Source organism: Humulus lupulus, chromosome 9, assembly GCF_963169125.1.
Source record: "Humulus lupulus chromosome 9, drHumLupu1.1, whole genome shotgun sequence".
Classification (NCBI taxonomy): Eukaryota; Viridiplantae; Streptophyta; class Magnoliopsida; order Rosales; family Cannabaceae; genus Humulus; species Humulus lupulus.
The window spans coordinates 135,513,810-135,538,881 of NC_084801.1; the positions used below are offsets into that span (position 1 = coordinate 135,513,810).

At 33.6% G+C, this 25,072-nt stretch overlaps 2 protein-coding genes and 1 long non-coding RNA gene across 6 annotated transcripts; 1 reads left to right on the forward strand and 2 right to left on the reverse strand.

The window, feature by feature from the left end:
- The first annotated feature begins 8,116 nt into the window (after positions 1 to 8,116).
- LOC133801944 (uncharacterized) lies at positions 8,117 to 9,634 on the forward strand. Its single transcript, XR_009877070.1, has 3 exons — positions 8,117 to 8,948; positions 9,080 to 9,177; positions 9,604 to 9,634. It is a non-coding gene; the product is annotated as an uncharacterized LOC133801944 (long non-coding RNA).
- A 1,704-nt stretch (positions 9,635 to 11,338) lies between these two features.
- Positions 11,339 to 16,593, reverse strand: LOC133802600 (chromatin-remodeling ATPase INO80-like). The gene is made up of 10 exons (XM_062240949.1): positions 16,384 to 16,593; positions 16,134 to 16,280; positions 14,152 to 14,223; positions 13,876 to 13,987; positions 13,552 to 13,627; positions 13,355 to 13,434; positions 12,563 to 12,721; positions 12,302 to 12,460; positions 12,128 to 12,217; positions 11,339 to 11,614 (listed from the first exon to the last, which is right to left on the reverse strand). The coding sequence occupies exons 1-6, from the start codon at positions 16,591 to 16,593 to the stop codon at positions 13,377 to 13,379; spliced, it is 675 nt and encodes a 224-aa protein (XP_062096933.1). The 3' UTR covers positions 11,339 to 11,614; positions 12,128 to 12,217; positions 12,302 to 12,460; positions 12,563 to 12,721; positions 13,355 to 13,376.
- Positions 16,510 to 20,309, reverse strand: LOC133802598 (chromatin-remodeling ATPase INO80-like). 4 transcript variants are annotated; one of them, XM_062240945.1, is made up of 9 exons: positions 19,675 to 20,308; positions 19,060 to 19,243; positions 18,790 to 18,936; positions 18,602 to 18,682; positions 18,344 to 18,516; positions 18,058 to 18,183; positions 17,470 to 17,631; positions 17,316 to 17,373; positions 16,510 to 16,614 (listed from the first exon to the last, which is right to left on the reverse strand). In XM_062240945.1, the coding sequence occupies exons 2-7, from the start codon at positions 19,213 to 19,215 to the stop codon at positions 17,493 to 17,495; spliced, it is 822 nt and encodes a 273-aa protein (XP_062096929.1). In that variant the 5' UTR covers positions 19,216 to 19,243; positions 19,675 to 20,308; the 3' UTR covers positions 16,510 to 16,614; positions 17,316 to 17,373; positions 17,470 to 17,492. The 4 variants fall into 4 exon arrangements, with proteins under 4 accessions (XP_062096929.1, XP_062096931.1, XP_062096932.1 ...); XM_062240947.1 differs by lacking the exon at positions 19,675 to 20,308 and having other exon boundaries at positions 18,790 to 18,986; positions 19,060 to 19,198; XM_062240948.1 differs by lacking the exon at positions 19,675 to 20,308 and having other exon boundaries at positions 18,790 to 18,981; positions 19,060 to 19,143.
- Positions 20,310 to 25,072: the final 4,763 nt, after the last annotated feature.

Sequence of the window (25,072 nt, forward strand, 5' to 3'; positions counted from 1 at the left end):
TCTCCGAGGTCCACAGTCAACACAAAATTTGATGAACTTGTTTCATGTACAACATCAATAACATCATTAACATCATCAGAATTGTCCTTAATGTCCCAAATCTGTCGATGATTCACATCTTCTACAACTTTCCAATCACGACCTCTAAGTAAATCATCGAGATAGAAAACTTGCTTAGCTTGAGTAGCAAGTATGTACGGCTCATCTTTGTACCATTCACCATTGACATTTATATTGGTGATATTATTTTCAATGACTGTTTTCTTCATTCTTGGATTTGTATTAAACCATTTGCACCGAAATAATGCCACTGAATATGCACCAGTGAAAGAAAGTATCACTACTTCTTCAAGCGTGCCGTAATAATTAAAACCTTCTGTTCCGGCAACAGACACTCCATCTTTCACAATATCTTAATAAGATCATTATGTGCTTCCTCCATATCTTTAACATTTAAAGTCCTCGAACATATTTTCCTGAAGAAATTGCACAATTCTGTAATAGTGGTCGATATAGATTTTGGAAGAAACTTGCGAACACCGAGAGAAAGTAATCGTTGCATTATCACATGACAATCGTGTGACTTCAACCCAAGAATATTTGTATCATTCTCGGACACTTTCTTCTTCAAATTTGAACAAAAGCCATCTGGAAATCTAACTCCTATTATAAACTGACAAAAATGTTGCCTCTGCGCCAGAGTTAACACATAAGGAGCATGCAGCTTCATCAGCTTCCCATTCTCATCTTCATAAATCCACAATGATTCTCTCACACCCATCTTTTTCAAATCATGTCTGGCATTAGTCGTGTCCTTAGATTTATCATTGTCTAAGATGGTGCCAAGGAGACTATCACACACATTCTTCTCAACATGCATGACATCTATATTGTGTTTTAATTTGTTTGTACACCAATACTCAAGCTCGTAAAAAATACTTTTTTTCCTCCAATTACCATCATCTACTCCTCTTTTACGTTTCACACCCCCAAACTGGACATGTTTTCCTGGAACTTGTGCTGCAAGAGCATTAACTTGTTCTAGTATATCCTCACAAGTAAACCGTCTTGGAGGACGTCTTCTCTCAACTTCTCCATCGAACTCTTTGTCTCTTCTCATTCGATGAGTACTTGGCAAGAATCTTCTGTGACCAACGTAAGATGTCTTACCGATCACTCGGATGGAAGTTGTGTCCTCATTACACGTAGGACAAGCTTTGTATCCTTGACCACTCCATCCAGACAAACTACTGCGAGCTGGAGAATCGTTCACTGTCCACAAAAGGGCTGCCCGCATCTTGAACATCCTGTTGGTCGTACTATCTCTTGTATCAACTCCGTTAACCCACAGATCCTTCAACTCATCCACCAATGGTCTCAAAAATACATCCATGTCCTTACCGGGTGATTTTGGCCCAGGAATAAGGAGGGTCAACATGAAATAATTGTCTTTCATGCACAATCAGGTGGCAGATTATAGTTTGCCAACACCACAAGCCACATGTTGTATGCAAGGTTCATGTTGCCAAATGGATTAAATCCATCAGCAGCTAAGCCCAGACGAACATTTCTGGGATCCCTTGAAAAATTAGGATGCTTGGCATCAAAGTCCTTCCACGCAGAGCCGTCCACCGGGTGTCGCCTCACCCCTTCATCTTTTGATTTCCCGGAGTGATGCCATATCATGTGTTTTGCTGTAATCCTTGAACTGTATAATCTTTTCAACCGAGGGGTCAACGGAAAGTAACGCATCACCTTGTGTGGCACTTTTTTTCCTTTCGTCATTTCGGAAATAATCCATCTACTACTTCCGCATACTGGACATGTCTCTTTAGATGCATGCTCATTGTAAAATAAGCAGCAATCATACTGACACACATGAATGGACTCGTATCCCAACCCTAATTTTTTCAATCTCTTTTTCGCCTCGTAGTACGATTCGGGGATTTCGTTTTCCTTAGGAAATGCAAGCTTTAACAACTTCAGCAATTCATCAAATATGTTGTTAGGCATCTTCCCTCTAACTTTTAGATGCAATAAATTTGCTAAAAAGTTCAGGGATGAAATCCAATCACATCCAGGATACAACTCCGCTTCAATCTCCTCAAATAACTCGTCATAATACTGACTCCCGCCAGGATCCCTTTCTACTTCCTCAGTTGTCGGTAAAAGGAAGTCTTCCACAACGTGAATCATCTCATCGTCTTCATTCTCATCAACCACCTCATCAGCAACAATTTCTTCCACCTCACCATGAAAAATCCAATTATCATAAGCTTGATGAAAACCCTTATCGAATACGTGTGCCCGAACTACATCCAAAGATTCAAATCTATTATTATTGCATCTCACACACGGGCACCTAATTCTTCCATCAGAATCTTTATGTTCCGACGCCATCCTCAAAAAAGCTTGCAGACCATTCCAATATTCTTGACAACCACGATTTCTCAGTGTTGTCCAAGTCTTGTCAATCGCCATCTAAAGTGTTATAAGAGTGTGAGTTTTAGTAATGTGAATAGAAATTGATAACAAAGGAGATTTGTTATCATTTTTGAAATCTTATGTAATATTATAATATCTTATGCTATTTTATGATGTTTTATTAGATAATGTTATTTATAAACAAATTAATTTTTTTCCTAAACCAATTTATAATTTATTCATAATTTTTTAAAATTTTATTAAATATAATTATCAATTTTTATATTCATGTAATTTATATTAAACAATGTTATTCAATAAAAAAATTAAATTAAATTATTTAATTAGATAGTATTATATCAAACTTTTATTATTTAATTAATTAAATTATTAAAAATTAATTAAAAAATAAATTATTATTTATATAATTATTTATTCTTAATTTTTAAAACTTTTATTAAATATAATTATCAATTTCTATATTCATGTAATTTATAAATTATTATTTATTCATAATTTTTTAATTTGTAATAATAATAATAATTTTATAAATTAATTATTATTTGACTTTAAGACTAATTTATTTTTTAAATAATTGGATAAATTTTATTAATCTTTATCATTCATTATTTTATTAATAATATTTTAAACTTATCATTTCTGTGCCGATATCCCTGTAATTGATGGTTGTAGTCAACAACCATCAATCACAAACATACCGAGGCTGAGAAAATAAATTAACTACTAATTAATTTTTTTGTTCTATTTTTACAAATTATAATAATAATAATAACATATGTTCAAGTAAAAAGGAGAAAAAAGAACAAAATAACATGATAATATGCACTTATTGTTGTTGGTTTTTTTTTTCTATACTCACTTTTTTTATTAAATAAACTATCTTAAATTTGTTTCAAAAAATTTCACAATCTAAACAAAATTAGTTTCCCTATTAAAAATGTCAAGTTGCGATGAAAGTTAGTTAGTACTATAAAAGCTTTCACTTATTTGACTAAATACTTTTTTTTGACAAAAATTAGTAAGTAGTTCAAAAAATTTGGTGTGGCCGCTAATAATGGCAATGGAGGAACAAAGACGTGATATAATTAGTTTGTTTCAATTTTAATTTAAAAAATAATTATAAATTTTTTTAAAATAAAAAATAATTCAAAATTTATTACTAAAATTTAAAAATGATTCAAACATTAAAAAAATATTTTAAAATTTAAATTAATTTTAATTGAATTTGTATATTTTTCTAGCACTTAGTTTAGCTAATATTAAATAATTAAGAAAATGGTGATAAAGAAAATATGGGTGCTAATAATCTGATTGATCAAGTTTAAATCCTCTTTATTCAATATTAACAAAAACACTATATTTTACTTAATACTAAATCATCTATTATTATATTTTATAAATTAATTTAAATTATCACTTAAATTTTGTTTTTAACCAAAACAGTCCTATAATTATTTATATACCAAGATTAAAAAATAAAGTAAGAACAAACATATATCTTAATAATAGATGTCAAGATTTACATACCAAGGATACTAACTAAAGGACTCAAAACTAAAATATTGTACACTAAACAAATACAAAATAAATTATTCAGAAAATACAAAAGATATTAATTACAAAAAATATATCCACACCTGTTGAGGGTGTGCCAAGGTCGTGTGTGTGTCGAGGTCGTGGGTGTGTTGCTGTCCTGATAAAAACAAATTAATACCAAAAGATACACGAAAAAAATTCAAACCAAAATAATATAAAACTAAGTATAAAAAAATAAAAATAAAAACTCTATTTATTATTACATAAAAATAAAGCAATTTATTATTGCTGATATAAATGAAAGCTACCAACAAATATATGAAATAAAAACTCGACATGATGAATCATGCACCTACTTATTTAACATGAAAAATAGTTGCTCCTATTCAAAGTTTGTGTACTAAAAAAAATTAAAAGCCTCAAATAATCAATGTATTTACAATACAATTTGGCTACTTGGAATTATTCTCTGTATAAAAATACCAAACTCTAATTAGTTATCTTAAATTTTTAGTACACCAATTGTGTCTTAAAAAAAGTATATTAAAATTATTCAATAAACATTAAATACTAAGTGACTTTTCATGATTCATGGACAACATTCAATACTGATAGTTCCAAAACAAAACAGTAATAATAATAGAAAACTAATATTTAAAAAAAGAAAAAGACTGTTAAAGTCATAAGAGAAATTATTTTATTGACTTTTTCGATTTTAAAAGTTAAAACATGTAAAGATATGAATATACATATATATATAGATAGGAGAAGACACTATTATCCACATGAATATAATTTATGGATTTATCTTGGCTTTGGATTACAACATTTAATGTATGTATATATATATAGTACTCACAGAAAAATTGGTAGTGGTTGTGGTACCCCAATATTTCAATGCTGCTAGATCATAAGCTCTAGCTGCCTTTTCTTCTTTGTCATAACCACCTGATGATAGATTATATAAAGAGAGATCATCATGATCATGAACATGATGAAATAAACAATAATATATATAGATCGATACATATTGATATATATATCTTCATAAAGAAAGAGCTAGTTTTGCTTACCCAAGTAAACTACAAAGGAGAACGAGTAGTGATGATGATAACAAAAGCCCCAACAAACCAAGAAGATCATGCAGATATAGATCGAGGAGAATAAGACCCACAATAGAAAAAAGCACAATTAGTTTATATATAAAACATAAAATAAATTGTTTTCTTAATAAAAAATGTGATGAGTTTATATATACATTAATTAATATATATATATGTATATATTTATTATATAGAACTCTACCTTGTCTTCCCTTGCGAGTTTTTCCTTCTCTTCTGCAACTATTATCCCATAGATGAGCCTCATATCTACCTGTCCATCTATGCCTGTAAAAATTTCAAAACCAAATATCTAAGAAATAATACAACAGAAAAAAAAATGTGTGCATATATATACACATATGTGTGTATATAGATGAGAAAATTACCTAGTTACACCACGGTATATAGATGTTCTTTGTCCGAAAGTGTCAATGGATTTTCTAGGAACGACCTCGATTGTGGTTGTCGGACTATCAACCCCCGTTGCAGTAGCCGCAGCCGCTGCCGCTGTCGTCTTTGGCTGCTTATTACCTTAGAAGAGGCAATTGGGTTCGTGTGTTTGTGGTGAACCAGCGTAAGGGACTGGAGAGGCTTGGTGTTAGGGAGAGAGAGCGGTTCGAGATGGAGTCGGCGTCGGGGACTGGAGAGGCTCGGTGTTAGGGAGAGTCGCGAAGGGGAGGAGGAAAGCAGAGGAAATGGGCGAATAGTTTGAGAACAGACGCTAAGAGGAAATGGGCGGTTCCAATAATATTATTAGCGGCGGGTAGCCCGCCTCTAATAAAAGGTGATTACCCGCCAATGATAGTATTAGCGGCGGGTCCCGCCGCTAATAAAAGGTGATTACCCGCCGCTGATAGTATTAGCGGCGGATAGTCCGCCTCTAATAAAGGTGATTATCCGCTGCTAATAAATTTTAAAAACTGTTCCCGGGCATTTATTTTGGAATATTAGCGACTGAGCCTCCGCCGCTAATAGTCGTACAGTCCGCCGCTAATAATTACGCCGCTAATAGGCTTTATTGTTGTAGTGACAGCTAGGTCATGTTGAATTCCAACTTATTCATAATATAGTTGGTGGTGAACGCATAAAAGGCAGGAGTGAGGGATTCTAGTATGATGCTTGCTTGTGTACGCTCATCAATGATGACCCCATGTGTTGACGCCGTTTTTCGTCAACTTCAAATGTAGAGCACGTAAATAGTAAATAGTTATGGCTAGAAAAATACAACAAAACAATGAGGATTTTACGTGGTTCAGCAGTTAACTCTGCCTAGTCCACGAGTCTTTTTTATTAGAACTTTAGGAAATTTCTTGAAATTCTTCAGAGATGAATTCTCCAGAGTTTCTCTCAAGATCACAAAATTTCGGTCCCTTTCAGAGGTGCATGACTTCTCTATTTATAGAGGAAGTCTCAAGATACTATCCCACACGTTTCTGGGAAGTTATCCTTTACATTAATATATTTAATGGCTTTAAAAGCCTGTAACTCCTATATACAAGGAAACGTCCCCTGAAGACCAGGTGGCGTATAACTGAATAATAAATATCCCTTTATTTTAGGGAAGTTACAACAATAAATGTAGGCTGCGTCTCTCCAAATGACTCACTAAGATGTTCGAAGTCAGCAATCAACATCGTCAACATGGTGCCAGCCTAGCTCTCGGAGTGACTTTCGAGTTGTATTATTTTCTCCAAGACCACATAGTTTTGAGCTCATACTTATGTCAGGCTCGAAACTTTTGATCCGAGGCCACCCGAGAATAGACGTACTCCGATGTCTGTCTTTCAAGCTTGTGAGAACTTCGAGCCTACCCATTTTTGAGGTTGCCACCTGCTTTGTAGGTTCAGCACCTAGATTACGAACACGTATTCTAGATATTGCGAGCTCACACCTGACGAATCCAGCTTTCGAGATCACAATTCTCAAGGCTCGAAATCTGGGTGTAACATTTTGCCCCCTCAAAAGTATTTGTTCGAATCCTATGAGAAGGAAACTTTTGAACTACTTTCCTTGGGAATTGCACCGCCACACATGTTCGAGAATGGACACGTGCCAATTGGGTATTGCTCACCCAAGGTACTCGAGTACCTTGGAAACCTGCCCACGATCGTTCGCCTGCCACCTTTTCGGTGCCATCTTGTCATTTTTCCCTGACCGTCAGATTTGATAAGGATCCGGACCAATGGCTCGGATTAATCCCTTTTTTCCATCTCTGATTATTTATATATAAGGCGTTTAGCCATCTTCCTCATTTTACTTTTATGTTCATCAGAGAACAAAAAAAGAAAAGAGAAAGGGAAAAACCAGAGGCTATCCCAGGAAGCTTCTTGCTTTTGCATGTTTTCCCAGCCAAAGAAGCAAAAAACTGCCAGCTTGCTCGAGACCGTGGGATTATACTTGCAGCCTCTTCTTCAATCAACGATTTCTTTGCAATCGTCATCTCCATTGCGTAAGTATCTGATATATATATTTTATCAGTTCCTGGCTTTGCTGTTTTTTAGTTCCTGGGAATGCACTGGTTCACTTTGTAGTTTGATATACTAGGACACTTTGACTAATAGGCATTTAGGTCTAGGTTTTCCCATTACTGGTTCTAAATCCAGTTTATATGTAGAACAAACCCAAACATCACTACAACATTTTTGACCAAATATTACAGCAAAATCTTACATAACTTTAGAAGTGTTATTAATACATGCAAAAAAAAAAAAATACACGGACACAGTATAGGCGCCAAATGAAAAGTAACAGACGCCAAATGAAATTTTACTTAACAAATAAAAAATGAAGAAGGTTTTCTCTATTCTCTCGTTCTCTCAGTCTGAATCCCTAATCTCTCTCAATCTCTTCCCTCTCTCCCATAGGCTGAGACCCTTCATCTTTGAGCTTCCAACCCATTCCCCTTCATCTTGTTCTGTCTGAATAGTTGAGCCCAAACGTCATTCATCTCTATTCTTGAAACCCAAAGCCTGTTCTGCGAGCTTGAACCCAGATGTCTCAATCTCTGTTCGGGAACCTAAACATCTCATCTCTGAGCTTGAATCCAAACACCTTCATCACCGTTCACGAACCCAAACGCCTCATACCTAGAATACCCAGATGGCTTCTCCTTCTCCGTAACGGCTACTTTTTTCTTCTCATATGGTCAGAGCAGGAGGAGACCTCAAGATTCACCTGACTCTCTCTGGTTTTGTGGTGAAGAAGGACTTGTTCATCGCTTTGTTGCTTCAGCGAATGGACTGCGATAACGACAAGTAAATCCCTCTTTCTTTTTTTATTTTTATTTTTTGATATCTATGATCGGTTTTCGTATATGGGTTTTTCTCCGAATTGCATTTTTTTTTAGTTTGTTCTTGGTTGTGGTTACTATACTTGATTCTTCATTTCTTGATATCTATGGTTCGGTTTGTATTTAAGATTTTTTTATTTAAGTTAAATGTGTGGAGATGATATGACTTAATCTGCAGATTTAAGGAGAATGAGTGGAAATGAATGAATGGACTATGTGATTTGGTTGTTGGGTCATTTTGCTTTTGCCTTTTATTTTGCCCTTTTATCACGTAAAATCTAATTGTCTATGTTTGGATTATGATACCCTTTTAGTAAGCATTTTGTAGCATTGTCCTTTTATTTTTACTGATTTTTTATTTTCCTTCTTCATTTTGGAATGCTAGTACTGAATACCGTTGTTTGATTTCCAAGCCACCGCCATCCATTGTCCAAGCTGCTGCCATTCGTGGGTGTTCTTCTCTGATGTGTTGTAAATCATTAAAGCAGAAAGGCAGAAAGAGACCATGGCTTCTCCTTCTCCTTCTCACCTCACAGCTATCCCACAACGCCTCTCAAAACCCTCCATTTCCCACTGTAAGTAAATCTCTCTCTTTCTCTCTGTATATATAATATATATATGTATATATATGACACTACTAGTACCCTTACGATGAACTAGTATGAGAAATAACTTAAACCCTTAATTTCATTGCTAAATTTGGTAGTAAACTCGAAGCCAGTCGAGCTCCGTGTGAGGTCGAGTTTGGAAAATGAGAGCAGTGGCACTGAGGATTCTGGTCACTCATCATCAAAACCTCTGAAGGTAAGGGCTTCATGCATTTTGGTATCTAGCTAATTATCTCTGATTATATTGTTTATTATCTTTTACTTGCAAATCACTTATGTTTTCTTAAGAACATGGTTTTAGTAGCTAGCATTGGGACATGTTATTGTGCTATTTTGGGCAATTTTCATGCTGTTTAAACTTCATGATAAAATTTACTTTTGATGTTTTGTCTTCTTTGTAAGATGGTGTAGATTTTCTTTCTCATGGTCATGATTTAGTCTTTTGGGGAATTTTAGTTGGCACTTCAGATTTGATGGGCTTACAATATTCTTGTACAGTTAAAGAGTACACAAAATTTGAACTCAAGGGCTTAACTTTCTCTTGGTACTTTAGCTTTAATATGCAAAATTTGAAACCATAGACTTCAATTTGAGTCCAATATGGGCTCCTTTCTGACCACAGGGATCTCAGCCAGCAATCAATCGGATTTTGTCTGATCCCTTACACAATAAAATATAATTGTGTGTACTACTAGCTACTCTGACAATCAGATTTTGTCTGATCCCTTCTTCATGACTATCAGACACATATAACCTTCTTTCTAATGTGTTACAAATGATGGTTTATTTTCTTCTACTCATCTATTAGGATCAGAAGGCTCATGAAGCCATCTTCCAAGCTCTTAACCTTCAAAGGTTTGTTGGATAAGTTTGAATCTCTTAGCATATAGGAGTAGGCCATATTTTTGGTTCATTTTATAGTAGTTAGAATCTACCTCACATAAAAATATGTTGAATAACTTGCAGCATAGCTAGAGAGCTTGATTTGGAGGAATGGACTTCCAGGACTGAAACTGCTAATGTGCTGCATGAGCCAGTATGTCTCTTTTCATCTCATCTCATATCATCTTGCAAGTCATTTATAATTTAAGTAGTTTCTTTTTCTCTAGAGTTAGTTATGAGAAATTCATAAACATTGTTTGGTAAATGAAAATTGTATTGTTCTGCTTTACTAACTCTGTTAGATCATTCCTTTTATTCTGTTAACTTTCAATTTTATACATATTTGTAAAATTTGGGCTCCTTAATCTATTTCTAAAATTTAAAATGTATTTGAATGAATTAGTTTAGTGATAGTGCTAGTTCTCTCAATACCCTATCTTTCCATATCAAGTTTGAAATTCCTGTCTAGATCATTTCACTGGTAGTCCTGTGCATATTTTGTAGATGCATTCATACTGATATTGATTGGCATTGTGGCTGTTAAGTTGTCAGTTGCAATTTGGTACAAAAGAATAATGCAATTTGGTACTCGTTGGCTTGCTATAGTAGTATAAACCATGCACGAATATAATATTTATGTCCTTTAATATTAATAGTGCTTTAATATTGTTGTTGTTTAATTTGGTGATGTCATATTGCTAATATATGTATCTATCTCACTACAACAAAATTGACATTTAATGACTATCTATAATGACTTACACCAATGGTGTAAGACATTAAAAGTATTTAGGGATATTTCAAGTCTAAGGGGGCAAGTCATTAAAAGTGATTGTTAATGACTAAGTGGGTAATTCATTAAAAGTAGTGGGAGATGTTATTTGTTATAAATTAAAAAGTCGAAAAAATAATAATTAAATCTGACAATGGGAGCCCTCTAACGTCTCCCTTGGGTAGACGTGTACACATCCAACATCTCCCCTGGGAAGACGCACTACAAGAAAAATGTTTTTAATAACACCGAAAAAGTGTTATCAAAACATATGATAACACTTTTTGATGTGTTAAGACCGACTATTTTATCGTAGGTCAGGGTACTTTACATAACACTTTATCAGTGTTATACAGATGTGTTATTGTATTGTCAACGATAACACAATTTATGTGTTATTTTAATATATAGATAAGTGTTGAATTATGTTATTTATAGTCAATTATATAACACTTTTTTTGTGTTATACTACACTTTAGTATAACACTTTTTTTGTGTTATACTATACTTTAGTATAACACTTTTTTTGTGTTATACTAAACTTTAGTATAACACATTATTTGTGTTATACTACACTTTAGTAGAACACATGTGTTATATTAGCTTAGAGAAACATAATTTTTTTTTACTTACACAAAACTAGGAAAACAAATATGAAAGTTGAAGCCAAATAAGGTAACATAAATAGATTTTTATTAATTACTCAAATATAATTACAATATTTAGTCTACTAGTCTAGGCTTAAGAAATTATATTACAACATAATTTATGCCCAATTCAGATTCCTTTATCACCAAATACAAAACAAGAAATGTATACAAAAATTAGTGAAATACATTCTTCCATTCTTTGCATCAATATCTTGATGGCTTTGCAGTTTCTTTGAAAGTGTTATGCTTCAAAAACAGGTCAGTAAATGCCACCCTCAAGTTCTTAACCTCTCTATCTAATTCACTTGGTGTCCTTTGCCTGCAAGATCCTAGATAATGGAGTAGGATCCACCAAAAACCGAGATAAGTCTATATATCAGTGCTTGAAGTATCATACAAAAATAAAACTGTAAAACCCACATAATTCTTACCATTTTTTGAAAGTTTTTTCAAGACTACAGTATGTATTCCATCTTTTAGATACCACAAATTGTCAACAGCAACAGCAACTAAATTACTTGTAACTAAACTATACTAAATTTCTATGACTAGAATGATAGTAAATGTAAAAGCAAATATTACATCCTTATGTTAAATTCAAGACTCTAGTGATTGACCTTAAATTAAAGTCATTAAAGAGTTTCAAAGAAATAGAAGACCTTATTGAAAACCCAAATTTCACCACTAATGTTTCAAATGCTAATTAAATAGAAATTTACAAAAGAACAATGCTGCATAAATATCTAGTTTTGACATTAGACTCCAAATATCATAAAGTCAAATTTATATAAGAGGATTAGATAAAGCCAAAGCTTTACAACCTTAATTAACAATCAGAATACCTTCAAGACAAACTGCTTATTAGCTTTCTGAATGTGAATATTGGCAAGGACAAGAATTAGATGTTCCCTCTGGTTGGCAACATTGCCTTCCTGGTTAGAAAACACATTATGAAAATTCAGAGAAGCATCAAAATATGAGCAATGCAGAAGAAAATAGCTAAAACAAGAAGTTACCTTTGTAAATTTTATCAAACATTTAACAACCAGATCAGAGAACTTCTGAGTTCTGACAGCAAATGTCTCATTTGATGCAGGTGCGGGCCACCTTGAAGGATCTAATGGACGTAAGAGATTGATGAGAACAACAAAGGATGAAGTTTGATCTGCATTATCCTGTAAAGTTGAATAACAAATCAGACAAAAATAAGACATGCGAGACAGGATAAGAATAAATGAAAAAAAGAAGAGGGAAGAAATGAAATGGCAAGTCTTAACCAGAATCTTTAGCATCAGAACATTCAAAGCTTTTAAAAGCTAGTTGCCATCATCCATATGTGGAACTCTCTCATCCAACAGCCATAGAAGGAGCTCAGTAATTAGACTATCAAGAGTGCTTTCCTTGACAGCATAAGCCAGTCTCTTGTTTTGAAATGTCTAAAAATCAATTAGAATTTTACATCAACTAGTTAGGTTTATAGTAAGGTATATAAAAAAAATGGAAAAACAGAGTACAGTGTTAGCATTAAGACATTCAACAACAACATAAACCAAACTTACCTGCATGAGGGTGTTGAGAACATATTTAAAAGTTCAAAGTTAGTAGTCTAATAGGCTTGTATCAAAAGGACTCTCTAGATCCTGGTGACGAATTTTTTTATCTATAAAAATAAAGTAAATGTCCTAAAAAAAGTTCAAAAATATTGGACGCAATGCAATGCAACAATTTGAAAACCAAATAAGTGCAGCCCAACAGCAGGAATGAAGAAGCACCAACGTGACCTATGTTTATGTCACAGCTAACTATAAAGAGACCTTTTAAACGCGTCAGTAATCAGCATGTTTTTTTATTTGATATGTACGAGTACCAAAAGAAACAAGATTGAGAAAGCTTTACAATGAGACAAACAATTCAAAGAAAAGACAGTTGAGAAAGAAACAGAAAACTACACAAAAAATTGACAGAAAATAAAATATTATACTTTATTAAAATGTTGATAATCATCATTAGAAATAATAAAAGTAACAGAGACACTACTAAAGATAAAAAAGACAAGCTAAAAAACATACCCAATTTCCCTCACAGAACGTCTCAAAGCAGCTCTGGCTTCGCCAGGCTTCCCTTCCTTCCATTTTTCCATCTCTCGAACCTAAAAGATGCAATATCATTAGAAGGATGGAATGGATAATAGAAACAGATCATTTAATCCCAAAACAAATTTAAAAGTTTACCTTACTTTAAATTCTAAGCTCAAATATATACTAACCTTCCATTTAAACTATCATCCAGCATGCTTTTTTGAGCATCTGTTAGCTTCCCAACATACCTCCATATATCCTCACCTAATGGGGAAAAAAAGTTCATTAACAGTTAACAATAAAATATTAAAATTAAACAGACAAAATCTAATTGCATTCACTGTAAACAACAACTAATACAACGCAACTTACAAAATAAATTACAAACTAAGAAAACTTAGCCCCACAAAACAGGCGGAAAGAAAATGGGATGTCTCAAAGGAACAATAAATAAAAATTCAAAATCTTAAACAAGTTAGAAAATACTTTAAAATCTTGAAATCATGACATACCAAGAATCTTATATCCAGTGGTAAGAGTATTCAAAGCAGTTTTTCTAATTTCACCATCTCTTTCTGCTGTCAAGCTTGCAAAAATTTGCAAGGATTTTAACTGCCCACTAATCTGTCAAGAGAATAGATGTTAGTGTCCTCTATTTCTACCCAGTTCGTCCAAAACAGGGTAAGCTTCTCTCTCGAGGTCCGCCACACTGGAATCCAATTTTCCTTCTGAGAGCTCCATAGTGAAACAAAACAAAACAAGACACTAAAGAGCCATTAAGCTCTTACCTTCATATAAAGCATAATCAAGGAGACACTAAAGTCTGATCTATGAATGAAAAATGTTGTTGCACCATAAAACTGGAAACAACAAGAAACAAAAAAGAAAAAAAACAAGCTCAGTAATTCCAGAAAAGAAAAGATTAAAACACATCATAACAATTAAAAGATGACTTTTAAGATAACTTTTTCAAACCCCAAAGGAAGTAGGGAAAGAGAAGGGGGCAGGTAAGTTTACAATAAGGAAATCAAGAGAAAAAAGGTATGTGCAGAAATAAATTAAGTAAGAAAATTGGAATGCATCATAGCATAAATAGAAATGTGTCACTAGGAAGGTAAGGACTAAGAATTATCTAATAGCTTTACAGTAAAAGAACCAAACAGGAATATCATAAACAAGGTCTCAAAGCATATCAAGCGACCAGCTATCCTAAAACTTCATGTCATAGGAAACTAGACAGTGAGACACATAAAACACTGTCTCTAAGAATCATTATTAATTATTCATTTATTTTTATTTCTGATTAAAAAAATACAAAACATAGGGAATTTATAGATAACTATTAATATATATATATATGATGAATTTTCTAAGAATATAGTCATTGGTCTGGTCTTATAGCAATGATATATAAATTAATCCATGGTCAAATTTAATGAACAAGTTTAATGAAAAGAAAGGCAAACATACATGCATGGAACAACCTCGCATACTGAATTCTGAGTAAGCCATTAATAGCAGAATTAACACAGATTAAATAATGCTAGTCTGTGCTCTGACTAAATCATTGGTAGCAGAAGCAACATAGATTAAATTAAATAATACTAATGTAGTCACGATGATGAACAATAAGTTTTAAAGATACATAAAATATGCTTTCCAAGTCTTCAATAGCCATTAGTTCCACAACCACCACAACTATACATGCAATTTTTATAAGAAGCACGTTGCAAATTCTAAACTTTTGTATAAGGAATTGAATAGGAGCTTCCAGAATCCTTCATAGTAAAGAGGAAGAAACTAAGAAAAACACCAATTTTAATAAATAATTAAAAAGAAGGATCACAGTTGCATCTTATTTTCCTAATTTGGATTAAAAGTAACCAAGTTTGGTAAAATCTAAAAAAGAAAAAAAATGTTCGGCTGACTGAAATTTTTATCATTCTACGAGTGCATGCTTTAAATCATTTGAATGAAAGAACAGTAATTTGAATATAATGTCCTGCTTAATTTTCCATGTTCAGTGTTGGTATTGTATTAACACAAGTCTCTTATCTCAGTTCAGATTGGCTGGTAAATGAGAAAGGTTTCCTTCACATTATTTTAATTCAGAGGAGCCAATACTATTACAAAACGAAGTGCAGGAATAATTAAGACATCCAAGAACCTTTTTTGTAAACTAGGTTTACCACGCGCACCCCAACACCTGACCCAGAGACAATTCAAGTGCACAGATAGGAGAACGAATTAAGGGCCTTTGGCCCCTAAATAGAGCTGCCCTTACCAGCACCTAAGAATATGTAGTGATGGACTAAATCCCATAGATATAAATAGTAGGTAGGATGTAAAAAATAAAAAAAAATAAAGGTAACAAGGTTTATAGGGTAATGTTCTAGCAAAATACTGCGACCCTAATGTTTTACCGTTCACATACAAATATGAACAAGCATCAAGCTGGTGGGAGTGTGGCTTTTAAACATGAATTGTTCAGCCTTCTGTGGGAACTAATAATGTGTTTCCCAGCCTTCCTCAGGACTTGTAAAAAACCAGCAACCAAAAAGTAGTGGAAACGTGACATGGATGTAAGGTGATATGGAAATAAGTTCTACAATGCTATTCATTTTCATTTTTATTTTATTTTATGTTAAACTACATACAGGGGAGATGGGTGCGGACATGTGGGGGATGGAGCTTATTTGAAAAGAATAATAACAATACAAGAGATTTTGCATAGTTATGTATATTAAAAGAAAGCAGCTATAAAAAGAACCTTGAATATTATAGGATTGCGACCTCCTGAGTAGTGTACATCCTCCAATTCCCCAACGGGGGCAGGCAAAAGGGCGATGGGAATCTCATCAAAGTAGAGATATGTGCTTCCCTCACTCCTTTCGAATAACTCTAGATGATTACAGACCTGGCACCACACAGTAAAAAATAAATAAAAATTAGCTTCCTCACTTGATTGCTTGTAGCAATTAAATTAATTTTAGGAAAGGAGGTGGAAAAGCATAGCTTACCTTCCTTAGCTGAATGACAATATTCATTAAATTAAGGAGTTTTTTTTCATTAAGTTGTCCACAATTGTTGTCAAATAACTCAGAAAGAGATATCTTGTTCTTGATAGCTCGATAAAAAGCTTGTTGTCGTGAACTCAATTTGCAGTGCACTGTGATCTTTGTTTTCCTAGTAAGCTCTGAAACTACATCTGTTTTAACTCGACGTAGCATGAAAGGTTTTAATATTGAATGCTGTGAGAAGAATCAAAAGCACAATACAAGTCAGAAATCAATTTTTAGATGCATTCACTCGTACATTTAAAGGCAACAATGATTGCATCATCTCTTCATTAACAATATGTAAACACTAATAGCAGCAATATTAACAAAGCCTATTTCTCAAAAAAAAAAAAAGCCTAAAGCTAGAAGAGACCTAAATGGTAAAAGCAAACAAATACCCTCACAGACCTCACCAAGGTCTCAAGCTCACGAAAAGTTGATACGTCAACACATGATTTGAGGCAGCACATTTCTAATGTTAGCATTGCAAGTTAAAGCAATTGAATAATGTTGCATAAAAGAGAATCTTTGAAGATAAAGAAGAATCTGGGGAGGTGTTGTGGGAGAAGATCAGATTTTGGGTTACTATGTGTGTGTTCAAAGTAAAAGAGTTCAAAGACGTCTTCTCAGATAATGTTCGGAATTGGCAGTGTATTTAGTAATATGTTTCTAAAGTTCTTATCTTTTCTTTTGAATGGTTCTGCCTTCTCTAAATTAGAGTCTGGCTTAGTTTTGGTTCTGTTAGTTTCAGGAGTTTGTTTACATTTCTTCATGTTTTTGCTATAGCTTGCTCCTATACCCTAAGTCACTCTTTGTATTATTTTTCTCCATCAGTAATACAAGTAGTACTGTTTTGTTTCAAATAAAAATAAAGTTGTATAAAAGATGCTTACCAATCGGTTAAGCTGGTGGTCATTCAAAGTACCACCATGTTCTGCATGGCTCTCAATTCTGCACGTGATAAAATATAGTTAATAAGAATACATAGCACATAGGAATATTAACTATTTGTCAGTTATGTCAGAAAACTTAAAAAATTAGGCATACCCTTTAGAAAACCACTCATTAAACTATTCGTGACTATCAAATAAGGTTGGCATAATGAAATGTAGTAAGGCCCACAACTCTGCCATATTATTTTGGATTGGAGTGCCAGTAAGCAGAAGCCTATTTTGGCAATTAAAACTAAGCAGTGTCTTCCATCTTATACTGTCCAATCACAAGCAAGACAACAAAAAAGTATGAGTACAGAGAATTAAAAATAGAAAACAACCATCCAGAAAGTAAAGGGATTCAGGAAGATAGATATACTATATATCTTTTAAACCAAATAAAGATAAGAAACAAGTACCTCAGCAACATGACCACTAATGTACAGTTCATAGGAATAACTTCTTTCATTAAACCTTCTTCCAAATCAATAAAATGTCTATTGTTAATCTTAAACCAAGCACATCAATTTACAATAAAATCAAGCTTAAGACTATCAGATAAGGAGAAAACAATCGGCACCATCGAAATAAAAAATTTCCTTTTTTCTAAAGGCTGCGCATCTATCTTGCTTGGCTGCAATTATGACAATTAAATGTTAGCACAAACTACAAAGTACACTGACATGAATGATTTGAATCAAACCTGTTTAAACTTTTAATTGCTTGGGCTTCATCCAACACCATACATTGCCATTTCACCCGCTGAAAGTACTTCTCATCAGAAACAAGTAGCTGATAGCTGGTGATAAGAATGTGAAACCCAGCATCCCTGGAAGAGAAGGAAAAAGTAATTACATTGAAAAATATCTCAGCCCTTGACTAGAAATTAAAATGCAAATAGGACACAAGAAGACAAATGAAAGCCAAAATGCTTCTTTTACCAAATCACCAATGATCTTAGAAAATACAACAGAACTAAAGATGCTTACCTGCGGTATTGTGTCTTCGGGTTGATTTTTTTCCTCAAAACTGTACGGTCCTGAAGTCCACCCCAATATGGAAGAGTTTTCAAGTCAGGGCAAAAGTGGGTAATTTCATTTGCCCAGTTGTTCAATACAGATGCAGGAGCAACAACAAGAAAAGGTCCCCATATATTTTTATCCTGAATTAAAAATAGAAATTTAAAAAATTAAAGTTAGAATCCCAAGTTACACCAAAGAAAAGCCAGCACCAAGCTGAGTAATTACTTCCGCTAGATGAGCCAAAAATGCCATAGCCTGAATGGTCTTTCCGAGGCCCATCTCATCAGCAAGAATGCAATTCAAACCCTACAAATGACAAAACTTCCCAAATAAACAGTCGGAAAAAGAAGAAAAATAAAAAACAGAAAGGAGAAATTATATGTATAATTTAAATATGTGTTGTATTTATCAACCTGCTCATAACAATTGACCAGCCATTGAAGACCTTTCAGCTGATATTCTTTAAGGGTGCCTCTAAACAACAGTGGTGTTTGAACAGTTGATGTCATTGGCATGGTGGAACAGTTGTTTCTAATTTCATTATCCTCAATTTGATATATCTGCTAGTTAATGGAACCAAAGAATCAGTTCCTTGAACTTGCATCCTACACTAGAGAGATAGGCACAGTAAGAAAACCACGAGAAGCAACTGTGAAATCCAAAGCTCTCCCATTTTTATCTACCTTAATTAACTCTGATGGACATAATACAAAACTGATGATAGCTCCCCCATAAGCAGCAGATGGAATTATTACATGGGGCTGTGGAGCACTACTCTGCGTACTTCCCTTTGTGAGAATAGCTCCCCCATAATACAAAACTGATGATAGCTCCCCCATAAGCAGTATTGTGTTTTTGCAGCTTCACCTAATAAACAAACAAAAGTTTAACACACTCAATAAATATACACATAGATCAGAGGAATCAAAAACACGAAAGTATAACCAATAAGGAAATATACAAACTTTAAATTCATTTTCAGTTCACACAGATAATCTTGTAAGATGTTATTAGTTAATACTTATGTTATCTCAATCTCATCCCGAAATTTTTTAAAAAACGATTAGCAGGGAAACCCAGTCATATGGTTTTCTAAGGCATTTTCTCTAAACTCTGATGCTTTTAATTCACCATGATAGGGCCTAGATTCTTTGAAAGAAAAAAAAATTGGTTTCTGGATTTTGAACCCCAAGTCCTATCAATTTTACTAAGAGTGCAATCAAACAAAAATATGTTAAATTACAAGCTAAACCCATGAAAATTTCACATAATCCAACGAGAATAAGATGAGAGATTACCTTTACGGTGTCAAAGGGATGGCCAATGGCGACGGTGGAAACTCCAGCGAGTAAGCCGGAGACGTACTGCTTGTAAGCGGGAGAGTCCCCCATCTGAAAAGGCCATTTCTATCTGTGACTGAACATCACTGCTGCTATCATGGTCTCCTCCAATATCAAAGATGGAATTCAGACCACACCTGTTTCAATGGTTTGGTCCGAGCTAGGAAAAATGAGACAGAGAGAAAGAGATGGTTCGGTCCGAGCTAGGGAAAATGAGACAGAGAGAAAGAGATGGTTGACAGAGAGAAAGAGATGAAGACTTCGGTCCTAGATAGGGAAAATGAGAAAGAGATGAAGACTGAGATAGAGAGAGAAAGAGATGACTTCGGTCCGAGAAGGGAAAAATGAGTCCGAAAATTTGCCTCTTTTTTTTTTCACTTGCCACTTTTTTTTTAACTTGTCGCCCGTGTGACTTTTTAGTCATTAACTTTATATATACAATAACTCTTTTTAAATAGTATTATAATGATGTGTTATGGTAATAGGTGTTTGGTGTAGTGACGTGTACCATCCAACGTCTCCCCTGGGAAGACGTGTACACATCGGACATCTTCCCAGGGGAGACGTTGGAAGTGTACACGTCTTCCGAGGGGAGATGTTGGATGTGTACACGTCTTCCCAGGGAAGACGTTAGAGGCATCCCCTATATATCTCCTTCCCCAAGCCATTCACGGACCAGACGGAACCAGATGCGATTTCTGGGCATTTTCTTGGCGATTTTGGGCGATATTTCATCCGTTTTCCTCCTCCAAAAATTGATTTCAGGTAAGTTTTTAAGTTTAATTCATGTTTAATAGTTAGGATAATTTTTTATTATTTATTTTCTTTAACTATAATGGGTTAATATTGGGATTTTAGGGTATTTTGTGGGTTGCAGTTTTGGGTATTGTGGGTGATTTTGGGTGAAATTGATACCGATTTTCTCCTCCAAAAACTAATTTTAGGTATGTTTGTTCATTTTAATTAATGTATAATAGTTATGATAATATATTTTTATTTATTTTCTTTAATTATAATGTGTTAATATTGAGATTTTAGGGTATTGTGGGTTGCGGTTTTGGGTAATATTTGATTGATTTGAAGAAGATTTGAGATATGACTTCATTATTAAAAAAATGCATTATAGTTAGAATGATATAAATAATTATTTTTGTGCATTTTTTTATGATTTGTGAGTTTATTATAAATATTTTTTAAAAGTTTGAAAAATGATTTTAATGAAGATTTGAGATACACAATTGGGATTTAATAGTTATACCACGTTAGTTACTATTTTTTATTTTTTTTACTATTTAATTCGAAAATTGTAGATTTTTTAATTAAATTTTTAGGTTGATTAAGTATATATATATGTGTCTAAAATAAGGAAAATAATTTAATTTTAATTTACATACTAAATTGCATGTATAGAAATAAGTAATTCAAGTATATATGTTTATGATTTTTTTTATTTATATTATTATATTATTCAAAAATTATATATTTGTATTTATATTTTAATTATTTTATTAACATTGAAGTAGGTTGATTATATATATTATGTTTTATTTATTTATTTAGTAATTTCTTATTTATTAATTAATTCAATTTTGTTGGTTGTGAATTTAATAGCAAAGTGCATTGCAAAGTGAAGTAAATTTTCTAGCTAGGACTATTAATTGCAAGAGGTGCGTTCATTATCTTATCTCTCATTTTAGTATTATTAAATTTTTGTTAGAGGAGTTTGAATATCTTAAATATTCATCCATAGTGAAGTAGGTTCTGAGATTAAAATTGTGTGTTGCGGTGATAACAGAAGGTTGAGAACTGTGTGTTTTAGTGAAGTAGGTTCTGGAAAATTTGTTTGTGTGCTGTGGAGCTATAAGGAAGAAACTTATTGTGTGCTGTTTGACTTGTTGTTAACAGATGGTTAGATCAATATTATAAGGGAAATGCTGTCCAATTTTGTCTAGAATTATGTATTCTATTATTATATTTGAATTGTGTTGTGCTTATTTGATTGGATTTGATAAGATTAACTGATGGCTAGGTTACTAATATAGAAGAAATGCTGCCCAATTTTTCATACGCTTGGCCATATGCTTTTGTAGTTTTTATTGTTTAATTTTTCATAGACATAGGAGAAGATATGGATAGAAAATAGATGTCAGTGAATAGGTTATCCGTGGAATATAAAAACGGGGTCGATTTATTCTTAAGATTTTGTTCGGAGAATGTGAAAGACCTAAACTTTACTCGTTGCCCATGTATTAAGTGTGGAAATGTAAGGAAAATGGATCTTAGTAAGATCAAACAACACTTATTTTTCAATGGAATCGACAAAAGTTACATGGTTTGGTATATGCATGGGGAGAGAATGCATGTCGCGCCAACTCCACCAAGTAGACCCAATGAAGTAAGGAGGAATATAGTAGAGGAGAATTGTGATGCATTAGATGATATGATTGATGACACACATTATGGATCCAGAGTAGACCCAGATAAGTTTGAGACACTACTTAGTGATGCTGAGAAACCGATTTACCCCGGTTGTAAAAAATTTACAAAGTTATCCGCACTCCTTAGGTTGTACAATTTGAAAGCTAAACACGGTTGGAGTGATAAAGGGATGACTGATCTACTTTTTTTTTTGAATGATTTGTTGCCAGAGTGTAATGAAATGCCAACTTCATTTTATGAAGCAAAGAAAACATTATGCTCATTGGGCATGCAATATGAAAAAATTCATGCATGTCCTAATGATTGCATGTTATATCGGAATGACTTTGCAGATGCAAAAATGTGTCCTACTTGTGGTGAGTCACGATGGCAAAAGAAAAGAAATGGTGAGGATGTCAAGGAAGGAGTACCCGCCAAGGTCTTGTGTTACCTTCCTCCTATTCCTCGTTTCATCCGGTTGTTTAGAAATGCTGAACATGCTAAAAATTTATCGTGGCATGCTAATGAGAGAATAAATGATGGTAAATTAAGGCATCCAGCTAACACCCTCGCTTGGAAGAGGGTTAATTTGAAGTGGCCTTGTTTTGGAAATGAATCTCGTAATATTCGTCTAGGTCTTTCGACTGACGGGATTAATCCACACACTTCTCTTAGTAGTAAGTATAGTTGTTGGCCTGTTATGCTTGTCATTTACAATCTACCCCCATGGTTGTGCATGAAGAGAAAATTTACCTTGTTGACATTGTTGATATCGGGACCTAACCAACCTGGTAATGACATCGACGTATATTTGTCGCCTCTTATCGATGATTTGAAAACTTTGTGGGATGAAGGGGTTAAGGTTTATGATGCGTACAGGCAAGAAGAATTTAATCTTAGAGCTGTATTGTTGTGGACTATCAATGACTTTCCTGCTTATGGAAATTTATCTGGGTTTAGTGTGAAAGGATATAAGGCTTGTCCCGTTTGTGAAGAAAAAACATGTTTTGAATACTTAAAACACTCCTGAAAAAGTATGTTATATGGGTCATAGGAAGTTCTTGATTAGTAAATATCGAACTTGGAAAAAGGCATTCAACAGCAAACAAGAGTTTGAGGAGGCTCCTCAACCTTTAAATGGGAGTGAAGTACTTGAGAAGATGTCTAAAATCATGTTTAAGTTAGGTAAGCCTAAAGTTCGCACACCTACAAAGCGGAAGGGTCGTGGGAAGGCTAAGGTTGTGGAAGAGCCCAAAAGTTGTTATAAAAAGAAATCTATTTTTTTCGAGCTTGAATATTGGCAATTCTTACTTGTACGCCATAATTTAGATGTTCTGCATATAGAGAAAAATGTATGTGATAGTTTGATTGGAACTTTGTTGAATATTCCTAGGAAAACTAAGGATGGAATTAAGGCTAGACAAGACTTGACTGCAATGGGTATACGTGAAGGATTAACTCCGAAAATAAATAAGAGAAGAACATACTTGCTTCCTGCTGCTTACACCCTCACTAAAGATGAAAGGAAGGAAGTTTGTTCCTGTCTATTTAATGTAAAAGTTCCAGATGGCTATTCATCAAATATAAGGTCATTGGTAGACATGAAAAGTTGTACTCTGAGTGGTATGAAATCTCATGATTGTCATATTCTAATGCAACACTTGCTACCAGTGGAAATTCGTTCTGTCTTACCTCAAAAATTTCGAGAGATTATCACAAGGTTATGTTTATTTTTCAAGTCATTGTGTTGCAAGGTGATTGATCCTATTAAGTTACCCAAGTTACATGATGAAATTGCTGAGGTCTTGTGTGAGCTGGAGAAATACTTCCCACCTTCCTTTTTTTATATAATGATTCATCTTAAAGTTCACTTGGTTAGAGAATTGAGATTTTGTGGTCCCGTTTATTTAAGATGGATGTATCCATTTGAACGATATATGAAGATTCTTAAGGGGTATGTCAGAAATAGAAGTCGCCCAGAAGGGTGCATTGTGAAATGTTATATTGCTGAAGAGGTAGTTGAATTTTGTTCCGAATACATGGCTGGTGTACAGAGGATTGGGGTAAATGAAGTTAATAATGCTGAGATTCAGAGTCGTCGGGGTAGTGTTTTTTGCGCAGTGAGTCAGGATGAACTAGATGAAGCACATCGTCTAGTATTGCAAAATATTAATGAAATTCAGCCTTATATCGAGTAAGTTTATCTTCATAGATATAATGCATATGCAATGTAAATATGTGATAACTTTCACAATTAGTTCACTAACAACATATGTAATTTTGAAGGGAACATTTTAACTGGATCAAGACAAAATTTCCATCAAAGTCAAGGAACTCCAAATGGTTACAAGACGAACATTATCATACATTTAATAGTTGGATAGAAAATAAGGTATATTATGTTGATTTTTTTATTTTATTTTTATTATATAGTAATGTATGTTGTTTGACTAGTTTTATTTTTAATAGGTTGTCAATGAATTGAAAAACACATCAAATAATGTGTCAGACATTGTTAAGTGGATTTCTCGAGGCCCTTCTCTTAGAGTCATCAAGTTTTCATCATATGTAATCGATGGCACACAATTCAATACTAGGGAGCGTGATACCAATAGAACCACACAAAATAGTGGTGTTAGTCTTGTCGCTAGAACTATGCAAATATCCAGTGCGAAAGACAAAAATCCTGTTCAAAGTGATATGACTTTCTATGGAGTAATTAAAGAAATTTGGGAGTTAGATTATATCACAACTCGAATACCTGTTTTCTTTTGTGATTGGGTGAAGAGTGACAGTGGCATAATATATGAAGATTTTGGTTTCACATTAGTAAACCTAAATCGACTAGGGCACAAATCTGACAGATTTATAATGGCTGCACAAGCAAAACAAGTGTTTTATGTGAATGATCCTTTAGACAACCAATGGTCAATTGTGC